Source organism: Thrips palmi, unplaced genomic scaffold (genome assembly GCF_012932325.1).
Source record: "Thrips palmi isolate BJ-2018 unplaced genomic scaffold, TpBJ-2018v1 HiC_scaffold_17, whole genome shotgun sequence".
Classification (NCBI taxonomy): domain Eukaryota; kingdom Metazoa; phylum Arthropoda; class Insecta; order Thysanoptera; family Thripidae; genus Thrips; species Thrips palmi.
In genome coordinates, this window is record NW_023144626.1 from 6,519,026 (window position 1) to 6,532,350 (window position 13,325).

General features: G+C 45.8%; 3 protein-coding genes across 4 annotated transcripts; 2 read left to right on the forward strand and 1 right to left on the reverse strand.

The window, feature by feature from the left end:
* Positions 1 to 1,514, forward strand: LOC117643656. Its single transcript, XM_034382664.1, has 5 exons — positions 1 to 209; positions 285 to 504; positions 587 to 752; positions 891 to 1,110; positions 1,194 to 1,514. The coding sequence occupies exons 1-5, from the start codon at positions 115 to 117 to the stop codon at positions 1,351 to 1,353; spliced, it is 861 nt and encodes a 286-aa protein (XP_034238555.1). The 5' UTR covers positions 1 to 114; the 3' UTR covers positions 1,354 to 1,514.
* A 77-nt stretch (positions 1,515 to 1,591) lies between these two features.
* LOC117643655 (poly(A) RNA polymerase, mitochondrial-like) lies at positions 1,592 to 6,356 on the reverse strand. 2 transcript variants are annotated; one of them, XM_034382663.1, is made up of 12 exons: positions 6,222 to 6,356; positions 5,905 to 6,108; positions 5,282 to 5,542; positions 5,039 to 5,186; positions 4,845 to 4,943; positions 4,698 to 4,754; positions 4,519 to 4,599; positions 4,161 to 4,409; positions 3,865 to 4,078; positions 3,559 to 3,767; positions 3,153 to 3,461; positions 2,988 to 3,064 (listed from the first exon to the last, which is right to left on the reverse strand). In XM_034382663.1, the coding sequence occupies exons 3-12, from the start codon at positions 5,531 to 5,533 to the stop codon at positions 2,988 to 2,990; spliced, it is 1,695 nt and encodes a 564-aa protein (XP_034238554.1). In that variant the 5' UTR covers positions 5,534 to 5,542; positions 5,905 to 6,108; positions 6,222 to 6,356. The 2 variants fall into 2 exon arrangements, with proteins under 2 accessions (XP_034238553.1, XP_034238554.1); XM_034382662.1 differs by having other exon boundaries at positions 1,592 to 3,064; positions 5,905 to 6,340.
* A 518-nt stretch (positions 6,357 to 6,874) lies between these two features.
* Positions 6,875 to 10,494, forward strand: LOC117643608 (akirin-2). The gene is made up of 4 exons (XM_034382590.1): positions 6,875 to 7,285; positions 7,945 to 8,117; positions 8,302 to 8,464; positions 8,572 to 10,494. Exons 1-4 carry the CDS (start codon positions 7,111 to 7,113, stop codon positions 8,580 to 8,582), a joined length of 522 nt encoding a protein of 173 aa, XP_034238481.1. The 5' UTR covers positions 6,875 to 7,110; the 3' UTR covers positions 8,583 to 10,494.
* The last annotated feature ends 2,831 nt before the right edge of the window (positions 10,495 to 13,325 follow it).

A 13,325-nucleotide genomic window follows, 5' to 3' on the forward strand; every position in this document is an offset into this window, starting at 1 on the left:
GCCAAGTAAGTCGTGGTGGTGGCGGTGGTGCAGCAGCCCATTGGATTACCTCACCGCCCTCGGCGCCCAGCAGTGCAAGTGTGTGGTGCTGACGCACAGTGACCTCTTCCCAGGATGTCGCCGCTCCGTTGCTGCCCCGTGCTGTGCGCGCTGGTTGTGGCCGTCGTCCTGCCAGCCGCCCTCGCCGTGCCCAAGAAGTACGAGTCGGGGTGAGTCCGGGGCCGAGTGCCTGCCACGCGGCGCGTTGGCGCTTGTTGGCGCTCAGTAATGCAACATGATTGCAGCGGTTTCCTGCCCAGCCCCGTGAGCTACTACCAACAGTCGGGTGACCAGCTGGCCATGGAGTCCGCAGACCAGGTTCCCGCCGCCAGCGACGCTTCCCCCGCGACGCCCGCCCCCAATGCTGCGGGCCCCGCGGGTCGGTCCGCGGACCAGGACGCTGCCGGCACCGAGGGCAAGGAGCCCCGGTTCGGCTTCGTCGGCTACAGCGCCAACGGCGTGCAGGTGAGACCCGCTGGTTCGAATACCCGTAGCGGTCACTTTTGTTACTTACCGCGGCCTTACCCGTGTTCCCGTCTCTCTCGAGGTTCAGGACCCTACCTACGGCACCGCGGCCGGCCCGTACGGCGCGCTGCGCCTGGACCTCGGCGGGGTGCTCCTCGGCGCCCTCATCGGCCTCGGCGCCTCGCTCGTGCTGCCCAAGCTCCTCCACGGCCTGGCCGCGCACCCCCACGACGGCTACAAGCGAAGTGAGTGACCGCGACCCCCCTCTCTAGGCTCACTGGACGACGGCGCTACGCTATCTGTTCTGTTCGCAGAGGCCTTCGGCTCGGCCTTCGGCCACGATCAAGATCCCCATGGTCCCCATGGTCACGGTGGTCACGGTGCTCTCGGGCCGCGCTCTCATGTTGCAGGCGAGGTGGACGGCGACGGCGTCATGGCCAGCTTCAGCCACATCCTGAGCCGCGTGGACACGGCGCTGGCCGAGCAGAACATCGACTCGACGGCGTGCCTGCAGCGCGCCGTGTGCACCTACGTGCAGTCGTCGGCGACGCGCTCCGCCACGGGGGAGGCTAGCGGGGTGGAGTCCTTGGTCGACACCGCGGCCAAGTAAGTGGATGTCGGTTCGGTTTGGCACTCTCACGCTCGCCTTGGCAGCGCCGGTCTCTGAATGTGGCACTCTCCGTCGTCAGGAACTCTCTGGTCGGCTACATGCTGGAGGGCTCGAGCTTCAAGCAGGCGGTCGACACCGGCAGGAAGGGCGGCAACTGCTCCAAGGTCTACTACAAGTGCCCTGTGAACAAGGACAGCCTAGCAGCTGGAATCAAGAGCATCATCTCTGCAGCGGCGTAGACCAGGAAGGCTTTTCAAAGTAATGCAACATGAGAACAAATTTGCGAATCTTTCCCCAAGCAAGAACAGGGATTTCAGACCTTATTGGAGTTAAATAACGAAGGCAGTCTGAGATTTTAGTTTTGAAAAACTCAGAATGTTGCGTTTCAATGGGACCCTTTCAAATAACTTTCTTTGTTTTTCAAAACTAAATTATGGCTGATTGTGAGCATTAAGGATTCTGGAATAAAGTAAAATATTCTAAGTTGCTAAATGTAATTCAAGTCATATCATATAACAAGATCATCCCATCTGATAAAAGTCCCGTGTCATAGGAAATAAAAATGACCTGGGAGGAAAAATAGAACAGTACATTTTATGAGCATAGCCATACTACAAACAGTCTTCTACTATTATCACTAAGTTTAAAAAATATAGGCCTTGCCTATGCCTCAGATATGAGAGAAACTTGGCAGTCATACTAACTGAGACTAAGTTAATAAATATAACTTGGTAGTACAAATACAGTACTATGTACATAAGAATCACTTACAAAAGACTGCTTTACCACCAAATGTGATAAATTGCCATGTTGACCAAAAAAGGAGGGTCAAGCAAAGCACCTGGCTTTCTGTACAGCATTTTCAGTAACACTGAAAACAGGGATTGCAAAGTTGCTCCTGATTCTCTCATAACTGAAGCAAAGAGAGGACGATATCAACAAATATGGAACCCTCCTGTCTGACAAGGGAAATACTGTTGGTAATAATGCACTACCAAAATAAGGGCAATAGGTTAGCCAGCAAGTACAGTAATGACATGACAGAATGTACAAGCTCTCCATTTTGTTTTGCAAATAAAACAAAATCAAGATTCAACCATATAGTTCCATAAAATGCATAACATGGGTACATGGTGGTTATAACATCACAACATGGTTAAAATACAATGTCTGTAAGATCTATAGGGGGTTTTGAGGACAGCTGCCTGTGGAAGAATCTTCATTCAACGGACATCATTCTCATAATGTTTAAAATTTCTTTTAAAACAAAAGCTGCATAGAATCATAACAAGAAAAAGGGAATCTAACTTAAGTACAAATTAAAATGACACAACCTGAAAACTCAAGGAAAACACTTGAGAGAATGAAAAGAAAACATCTGACAATTATCAATTAACATGGAGAAAAAGTCCTTACATTAACGGAAAGGTTTAAAAATACATGACACAAAAAAAAATCACAACAAGGAAAAATAAAACAACCTAACAGTCAGTTTTTGAAGACAGAATAATCTCCAGTCCATGGGCTAGTTCATCAAACCAGCAGCAACAGGGCAAGACACAAAAATATTTTCAAAAAAGGAAAATAATCATGGGTACATGGTACAGTTGAAATTCATTAGCAGTAATTACAGGGATACATAAATATGTAAATCAATCAGTAATAATTCATGGTTATACTATGTAAAAGCCTATGGTGTAACACTTGGGTAAATACAATACATCAAAAGCTTCCAAGGTTAAAATGTAAAGTTCTCAAGTTAAAATCATTATGGGTATGTTGAAATCATAACATATGTTAACAGAAAACAAAACAAAACACATGTATCAAAACATGCAAAACCAGATTTGCCCATGTCAATTAATAAAAAATATCAACACCATGTTGATAAGATATCGCATGCATCTTGGCACATCATTCTAAAAACTGCCAATACCGCACACTCAACTTCTGTAAAACAAACAAAAAGAAGAATTAATGTACAGGACGAAAAGAACGTTGTCAAGGTTTAATAGATTTCGCTTTAGAGAATACATACTTTCAGCTGCGTTGCTGCTCAGTTCAAAAGGTTCTTGTACAATTACAGGATTCAGGCAATTTATCTTTGGTATTTTGTCTCCTCTTTTCAAAGAAAGCAAGTATGAGTTCAGAGGCTCAACAGTAGGGATGGATATTTCATAAGGAGGAGAGAACATGGCACGTTTTAGTTTGGGACCAAGAAGTGAAATGATCTCTTCTTCAAAGTCAAAGTGATAATAGAAGGCACAAAATTCTTTTAGAAGATTTTCCACTGATGAGTGGTTTGAACTAGGGAAGGTGAAATCTTTTGGAAAACCACAATTGAAGCCTGTCAAGGGAAAAAAGAAAAACAGAAAGAATGTTTTACTTACACTTCACCCAACACTGCACTAACATAACAAGACTTCAATGTTATTCAAATTTACCTCCGATAAAAATGTTCTCATATGGAAGTGAAGAACGAAGTTCTTCAAGTGTAGGCAGAACTGGTTCAGAGGTTCTTTGCAAGAACATTATTACCATGATATTTAAGACATGTGATGTAAACTGCTTACTGAAGTCCTGATAACGATAAACCATATCAGTCACCAACAGCATGAGCAGCCTCAGTCGCTTATCAATTTTCAAATATGACCTGGAAAGGACAATTTTAATTTTATAGTAAAACACAAGAAAAATTTTATCGGCATGGATAGATAGATAATAAAAACGTTTTATGTTGAAATGCATACTTAAACAGCAAGGTGTTTTGGTCTTTGAATCCATTAGCAAACGACACAACGGAATTCATACGAGTTTCACTGTGCATAAATGTGACAAGTTCCTGCACATCCCAGTCTTGAACATTTTCACAGTGCCCACAATTCTTCAGTGTTTCATAAACAATTTTTCGGGTTTTTGTTTGAACATCTTTGTTTTCATGAGTTGCTTGGAAATAACTGCAACCTGTAAAATGAAATAAATGACAAAATTTAATTTATTGATTTAAATAAAGCACAATACAGTTTTGTAAAGGCAGATTACAAACCATCTGGGTCAAAAAACATGTAAATGGCAGTATTGGGATGTGCCATCCCTAACAGACGTGTTGCATAAGGTGTCACACAACAGTCAGGATATAATGCTGACATTTCTTGTTTCAAATGTTCACATGCCTGCTCTTGCCTTCTGAAGTCTTCAACTTGCACCTTCATGGTTTTGCCATCTAATTCGTTCATTGCTTCGTAAAGGCTTCGCTTGGAGCCTAGCATAGCCATCAAAGATTTCCTTCCTGGCCCTGCAATTTTGTAAAATTTATCAATTCATTCACTTAGGCTGAATCTTGTTTCATTTTTTGAGGAGATACAGGAAAGGAATAGTTTCACAGTTTCCGACATACAACTAACCTGTGGACTCTACTCCTGGATCAACTTTGCGTTTAGATCCACTCATGCTGGAGTGCCCTTGGTCTTTGCTGTAATTTGCACCTGCAATAAACAAGCTCAATCAGTAAATTAATGGAATCTATTCTAAAAGTCAATTAAAAAAAAAAAAGACAAAAAAAAAAAAAAATATTTAAAATTACATTCTTTCCTCCAAGAGTTGAGACCATTGTTTTGACTTGGCCTTGAACTTGAGGCACCTGAAAAGATACAACAACATTAACTTGAAGTATGTTTTTGATTAACTAAATTGATACAATAAAAAAATACTCTGAAATAAAAACTATTACCACAGTGGCTTCTTCCTGACTGATGACTGACACTTGCTGCTGTAACAGTGTCACGGCTTATCTCCATGGATCCAAATTTAGGAGTTAAGTTGTCAACGGCTGCAACAATGTCATGCATGCACAATGTCATAAATTCTAACAACTCTATTGCTACTTCTTTGCACAGTATGTGTACGATTGCTTAGGGAAAATACCTTGAAGAGTTGGAGTGTAGTTTAAATCCTTCTTCACGCAAAAATGAGGCATAAAACTATTGACTGGTTCTTTCCTTAGTTGTTGGTTGCTTTCAAATTGGGTCGGTGGCTTATTGACCTCCCAAGCATTTGGTTGTCTCCAATTGCTCTACAATTATAAAGAAAAGTAAAATGGATATATTTTCAGTCCAGAAAACTTTTAAACTTTTAGTTGTTAGGTAGCACAGCAAGGTAACAACTTACATTTTGAAATGTTCTACTTCTGATGTAGACATCTCTTTCCCGCCCTCGATCGTCACTGTAACGATCACTGTAACGATCCCGGTCCCTGTCACCAAAACTATCCCGTCCACGGTCAAGCTGCTTGTTTGCTGAGCTGTGGTCAGATGAAAACCCATGGTCTTGTTTTCTCTCTGACATTCTGAGAGAAGCAGACTTGTACCCATACTTGTTTTCAGCTGATGTATAATTGTCAGAACCTGTTTTGCGGTACATCTTGTGAACCTGAAAAAATACAAAGTTTTATAAGCCTTAATCACATATACAGGACTGCCGAGGAAGTGTGAACATTTAGGCAATCATTAATTGTCAGTCATGTAATGAATGAAACTGTTACAGTTTGATGATATTCATGAGGATAGATAACATCTGAGTTACAAATCAGAGCGCACTGACAACAATGAAAGTAATCTCTTAAGAGCTTAGAATGTATGAAGTCTGTTTACCAATGACAACAATCAAGGCTGCGCTAGAAACGAAACAGCAGCTGGACATAGCTGAAGAGTTCCTTCCTGAGATTCGGCATACGAGCGGCTAACCGCCTAGAGACGAGAAACCAGAGCAAGATAATAAAAGTTTATATTTACCTTGTTGGTTTGATTTTGAGGAAGCGATGTTAGGACGAATAAGACGGCATTTTCGTTGAGGGGAGGTTATTTTGTCTACTTTATTTGTAGATAACCTCCTCCATTACCAGGCGAAACCGCGAAACCGACGCGCGAGTATTCCCCGTTCATTCGGTCACCACAACTATGTTGACTGTTTGAAGCACTTTGAACAAATACGCAAGCCTAAACCGATCAAACGAATGCACGTTAATTTTGTTGACAGCTGGGCCTCGGAGTTAAAGTTCGAAGCACAAGCCGATTTGGAAAAAAAACGACACTTTATGTCGTCACTTAACATTTAAAGTTTTCATCTTCATTATTGTCCCATTGTGTGAAAATTAAACTTTGAGTTCTCCACTCTTCCTCTTTGATCCTTTCGGAAGCCCCTTTCTCTTTCTCTTTCTTTCTTTTCCCAAGACATCTAGTGAGTGCGGGGAAGGGAGGGAGGGGAAAGCAAAAGCAAGCAAGAAAGACAGATATATACATGCGTATGTGAGTGTGAGAGAGAGGGACGCAAATGGCCACTGGCACGCACGGAAGTGCTTTTTCGCGGCTTTATTTTCGAAAAGATATGGTTGTGAACGACGTGGAACGATAACGAGTGCAATGAGTTCAGCATTGTTTGATTCTGCGACTGCGTTGCTGTTTCGATACTTTTCAATGTCTTCAACTCCCCACGAGGATCTGAACGCATTGAACACTCAAAGCGTTCAAACGACTGAATCCGATTTCACAGGAAGGGAACGGCGTAGCACAATGTTACCAACCTGATGGAGATTTTCACGCTCCAATATCTCATTTTCCTACCTTTCAAGAGCACACCATATCACAAATCTATAAAATTAAGGTAGAAATATTGTCAAAATTTGATCTCAGAAACTTTGCAGTACTTATTTTGATTTTGGTATGATAAAATTTAGGACAGTTTGAAGAAGCCGCGAGCCTAACCTGCTTCTAGTTCTTCGAGAGGGCAGCTGGCAGCCATTTTGGTTATTATTGTTGTAGCTCAGCAGCTCACAAAATATCCAGAAACATCGTTGTTGTGTTGAAGCTGTTCTGGGAAAAGTTGTGAAATTTTACTAACATCTAATTCAAGTGTGACTGGTGCTGATTTGCAAGCACCCCCGTCTTTTCTGCAGTGCAAACTTTTGTGTGGCCTAAGACCGTTACGGATCGGGCTGTAAGATGGCTTGCGCGACGTTAAAACGGTCACTTGAATTTGATCCTGTGCATAGCCATGGGAGGCCGTCGAAACGTCAAAGATGTCAACCTATGTGCGTTTCGCCGAGTTCTTCTCCCAAAAGTGAACCCATGACGCCACCGTCTGCATTTTCAGAAGTTTGCCCCAAGCTAACTCCAGGTAGGCTATGAGACTCCTACGTCATTTGGCAGCCATTTCACCCTCTTGCTGTTGCTACATCGCTGTACGACAAACATTCTGAGGGCAAATGACACTGTCCTATTCGCAATGAATCTGTGGTTCATGACCGTGGTGGACGTTATGTCATGCCGGCGGTATACCTTGTTCATAGGGCTGGCTTGGCTTGGATCAGCTGGCCTAGGGCCCTGGCTGTTTAGGCCAGCCAACCACCACCCAACCACTCAAAGGTTGCATTTCATGGCCAAATAAGGGTCACTGTTGAAGTCTTCTTGATTTCTCCTGTCATTTACTCGATCCTCTTATCAGCCTGATAATAATAAAAAATATTATATTTAACTCATTAAGAAGTTGACTTGTTTTTTTTTACGACTCAATTGTATGGTTCATTGTCTGGCACTCTTTGTTGTGCCTGTAGAGATACAAATTTATCTAATCAATTTTTTAAAAAAAATTAATCATGAATTTTCTGTTACTCATACGGTCTTTTTTCAAATTTTGGAAATGTCAATTCTGTTGTCAATGAAAACGGTTGAATGTTTTGAAAAAGAGAACCTGCACAAAATGACTTTTTGCCAAGCTGTCATTAATTTATCACCTTTTTCTCATCCATCATGGTTTGGATTCTTCTGATTCTCTAGAAATGATGGCAGCGACTATTAGAGAAGAGGTACAGCGGTTGCAGCGCCGACGCCAGCTGAATGGGCACTCACACGATACTGATGGATCCGCCGAAGCTTTGGAATCTCTGTCCTCTACATCCTCTTTGCTGTCTCCTAGCACCATGGATAAGCCCTTGTTCACATTCAGACAGGTTAGTTAAGACTTATGGGCCCTGACCCATTTTTCTTTCTCATATGTTTTATGTATTGTTGAAGTAGATCATTATGTCCAGCATAAGTAGTAATTTTGCTGGGTTCTGTTGTGCAATCCTTGACTGACATTTTTTGTGTGCTTGTTCTTATATGCTATGTTCTTTGTCCCAATTATTTGTTTAGGTTGGAATTATTTGTGAGCGAATGCTTCATGAGCGTGAAGTGCAAATTCGAGAGGAGTATGACAGGGCTTTGAACTACAAGCTCTCAGAACAGTATGAAGCCTTTGTGAAGTTCACAAATGACCAACTTCAGAAGCAATTTCAGGCAAACACTGCTCCAAGCTGTAAGTGTTTTTTTTTTATGTTTACCATTCACATTCAACATATATTATTTTAAATGTCTCTTTCATCATAACAATGATATGACATGCTTTATTTTATTTTTTTCCAGATCTTTCATAAGAGATCAAGATATTTTTTCATCCTTTGGATTCAAGTACATCTATAAGAGCATTGGTACTATGATTTTAGTTTACCAAGAAATTGTGTAGTTTGTAAAATTGTCCTCAAAATTTATCTCCAAGGCTACTCATAAAGAAGAAAATGGGAAATAACTTCTGCGCTTCTATTTTTGTTTCAAGCCATCTTAAATTTGTGTCCTGAAGTTTCCATTATGTAACAGTTTGATTGCTTCTCTTTATATTCAATGGCCATTTCCCCCATTATTGTTTGTAAGTGTTAATGTTATTCAAGGGGTACTAAAGTGATTTAGATTATTAAAAGTAAGGTACTGTTAAGAATCACTTGCCGGTTAGAAGTTTCAGATTTTATGTCTGATTGATGAAAAGAAAGTGATATTGGAGCTTTTTTGTAATAATTATTATTCTGACTATTTTCATCATGACTTCTCTGGCAATAATCTAGGAGGGGTTGGGTGGGAACAAGTTACTCAGTTGCTTTGAGGCTCTTCCATCAAGCTGGCACACCTTCCGCCAAATTTTGTGTTCAAATGAGGTAAGGGTATTATTATATTTAGGTATTACTGGGTATGCAGAGTACTTTTTTCGCAACTGACTGCAACTACTTTTGTAATGGGAAGCATTTTTAAAATTTGAGTTTTTATACAAATTTGAAACTTTAGACTAGGAGGAGCATGTGGCTCTGCTGTTGGTGTACATACGACCAGTTTGAGAGGTATTGTGTTGAGATCTCTCTGCTCCCGTCTGTGCCTCATTTCTCACTTACTTTGCATGTGGTCAATTTGTGTGACCCTTTTGTGTGACCCTTAATACTGCAATGGGTCATAGCACTTCAGATTTGGAGAAATAAGTAGATTAAGGCTCAGCATTTCTTCCACCTGATCATGCTTGTAACACCTTTACTTACACTGTTATGTTAATGTTTCTTTTTCAGTGATTTGTTAAAATTAAAAAAAAGTAAATAAACACTTTATCCCATTATTCTAGAAAAAAATTAAGTTTCTCTTTTGTTATTTATATAATTTTTAGTGTTAAGTATATTTTAAGTTGACTTTATTCTCCTATATTCAACTGGCTTTCAGCTTTATGCCTAAGTTTTGCAATATATGTCTTTCAGATGCTTTGAAGCAATACACAGGACTACCCGGTAGCCAAATCATGTCAGTTACTGGAGGTGACTTTTCTTGTACATATAATACTGAATGCTCAATTGTGTTGTTTGTGCACATGATTTGTTAACATTTGAATATGTACATCTGTCATTAATTCTATCCATATCCTCTTGGTGCACCTTGTAGGAATGACATGTGTGGAACTGGTGTACATACATAGTATATTTTTAACTAGTAACTTTCCACAAGCCAATCTAATACTTTGATTTTGGCAATTTATCTGAAAGATGAAATTTTAAGTAATCTCTCAATTTGATGACACATTGATCTGTGATTTACCTACCATTCTAATTGAGTCTTCAAAGAAACAAAATTGTACCATATTTTGTTCTACTGTACTGGAATTAGTCTTATGCCCTATGTGGTTTGGTCTCTGCAACAACAAATACGATAATACACGTCAAAATTATTTGCAAAGATGTGAGCCGGAAGTTGTGGAACATACCCTTTTGACAGTGCAAACTCCCCACCTTAGTCGTAAGATCATTTGTTGTAGTGAACTCGGATGTACATTACGTAGTTTAAATTACTTGTAACAAGTTTCGATAAGCATTGGTATAAATTCTGTAAAGTGACATTTATACTATTATTCTGATGCTGATGTTTTTTTGTTGAGTATAAAACGTTTATTGCAATATTTATATTAAAGTTTTGTATCAGCGTAACCATTTTTTTTACAATGGTCCAATGTGTGAGTGCTCTGCAATAAAGGAAGACAATCAGCTTGGTTGTACTCGTTTTGCCTCCTTATCGCTTCAATACACTTCAAAGACTCTTGTTCATCAACAGTAGAGGGAGCTTAGCCTCAGGTCATGGCGCCGCTGAATGAATCCACGCCTTTTGTTTCCCTTTGCGAATTATTAACTTTTATCTTCGCTCCGGCCTCAGTTCTGGATCCTCCTTGGGAAGACGTGTAGAGGTTTTGAGATGGGGCGAAGAGGAGGAGGCGGTCAAGAAGTGAAATGAGCGCATCAGATGATGCACGCCCGTCAAGGGTTGATTGGTTGGAGGCAAGACACGGGTTCGTCGTTCACCTCACTCGTTCGCACAACTTTGCTAACACTAGCGCCCCGACCCGCCACTGTAATGTCTGAACCTGAACGGGCGGCGCGGCGTCCCAAGCGGTCCGAAGGGACAGCGGCTCGGTTCTCCCTGCTCCTGCCGGTGGGAATAAAACTCGTCGAGTTAATGAGACTTGATGTGCTTTCGTTTCAAAACTTAAGCGCCACTTTGAAACTCCCTCCTCCACCGGATTCTAATGATGATTCCGCCCCCACCCCGCCATCACTCGTTCTGGTTCGACTGCCCCCCGCCCCCTCTTTTCCCTCCCCCCGCCTCAAACTTCCCTCTGCGAACACTTTGTTGCTCCTTTGTTTGTCGCGGATGATTTTCCGTTACGCAAACTTCCCTTGCTCTGAAACAACACGGCGCGGCGGCGGCGGCGCGGCCGAGGACGGCGGTTCGTCAAAACCCGAGACGAGGCGGACGGCGCAGCGCCCCGCGGTCCGATCTCCAAGTCCTGCATCCCAGCCATGGTCGCGGACAGCCATCTGTGGCAACAGGTGTGTTGGACAGAGTGGACCTGCTGGGCTCGGCTGGGCTGCAGCAAACTCCATCTGCAGATGGCGGGGCGACGTGGCTCGACGCTCCACCCGGCCAAAACCTGTGTTTTGACGAAACGCTGAGGGTGTCGTGCTGCAGGGCCGCAGGGCCGCGCAGCAGCAGCAGCAGAGGCGCGCAGCACGCTGCAGCACGCGGGGACCCTTAGCTGGATAAGCTGCACTCGCCTCTTGACCGGGATACCGCCCCCTCCCCTCCCCTCCCCCCAGGGCGTGGGCTGGCAGGCCTGGGTGTCGCGCTGTCGCCTGGCCGGGCCAACCTCGCGGGGCGGGGAGGGGCGGGGCGGTGTCGGCAGTGTGTCACCACGGCACGCCCTTGGGGTGCCCCGGCCCAGGGCATTCACTGCCAACCTTTGAGCAGCAAATGACTGATGGCAATCTCCTCCCGGAGCCTTTGCCTCGCCGTTGTGTTGGCAGCACTTGTAGCGCCACCGCTCCGCCGAGATAATGTGGCGGTCTAAACCGCCTCGGAACGGAACGCCGGAACGGGGCCAGCCTGGAGGGCCAGCCTAGAGCCAGCCTAACCTAACCCAGCCCAGAGGGACAACCTAGAGGCCACCCTTAAGGTCTACCTCGGCCGCGCGGTCAGCCTGGCGAGCAGGCAACCCGTCGGCATCCCTGCGCTACGGGGCCTGGGTTGCCTACCCAGCACGGCGCTTGGAGCACAGCGCCGCACTGCACCGCCGCGCTGTGCCCCTCCTGCGGCTGGCGTTCGTTTGGGTACCTCCTCTCTCGTCCGAGTGTTTCCGTGACCCAGAACGGGCCGAGGCTGGTGGGGAGAGGGTGGGCGGGGCCAGCGGGGCCCGGCCTTTTCGGCAGAGGCCCACTAAGTGCAGGTCGGGCAGGTGTACTTGACGTCTTGTCCTCGTTGACCCACATCACGGAGCAGCGCGGAGCTGGCGAGATGAAGGGAGGCGGAGATCACTATCGCGGTGCCCGCCCCGCCGCACCTCGCCCCGCCGCCGCGCCCCGCCCCGCCCCGCCCTGCTCTGTCGCGGCAACACCCAGCCCCTCACCGTGCCTCGCCCTCTCGGCGCGAATCTCAAACAATTTTCTTGGAATCGAACTGCGGGGCGACAGGGGCGAGCGTGAGGTGGTGGCGGCCCCTCCCTCGCTGCCGCTGGCTACGTCGTGCTACGTCGCGCTTCGTCCTCATATAGTAATCATGGCCGAATGCTCGAGTCGTCCCCGTTACGACGACGCGCAGACTTTGCCGCCGAGCACGGCGACGGTCGGGGAGAAAGTCTTCTCGCGGTGCGGCGAGCTGGCCGAGGACGCCGGGCAGGCTGGACTATTGTCCGAATCGTTTCAGAGCCCCCGAGCCCCGGGTTGAGTTTCCGAGGCGAGGTCAGGTCAGGTGAAATGCAAAACGCTCGCCAGAGGGCCGTGTGCATTACGGCTCGCGTTCTTTGCTGCTACGCCACTGGATTAGCTACATGATCCCCCCGGAGGCCACCGGAGTGGAGCCAGAGGTAAAGTGGAAGGCTGGGGGGATTGCTGGAGGATGAGTTTCGCCTCCCCGACACGCCGCACCGCGCCGCACCGCGCCGCACCGCGCCACCCACGCGAGCAGGAAATGGTTCCAGACGGCTTTCGGCTAGCATATGCATGGCCACGGAAGCTGCCTGGGCAACGCCCCCTCCCCCTGCAGGCTCCTGGAGAGCTTCTTGTCCGCGGGGACGCGCTGCTGCGGCCGCAGCCGGCCAGCACCACCGACCTGAGCATCATGGCCACGGCCAGGCCACGGCCAGGCCACGGCCAGGCCACGGCCAGGCCACGGCCAGGCTGGCCACCAGGGGCCGTGGCGCCTTGCGGGCGGCCGTGCGGCCGTGGGGACGGGCTTTGCTTTGCTAATGGGATAATGAGGCCTGGACTGGCTGGGCCTGCGTCCAGCGGCCTGCCCCACACGGGATGGCGGGGGCGCCGCAGGACCCC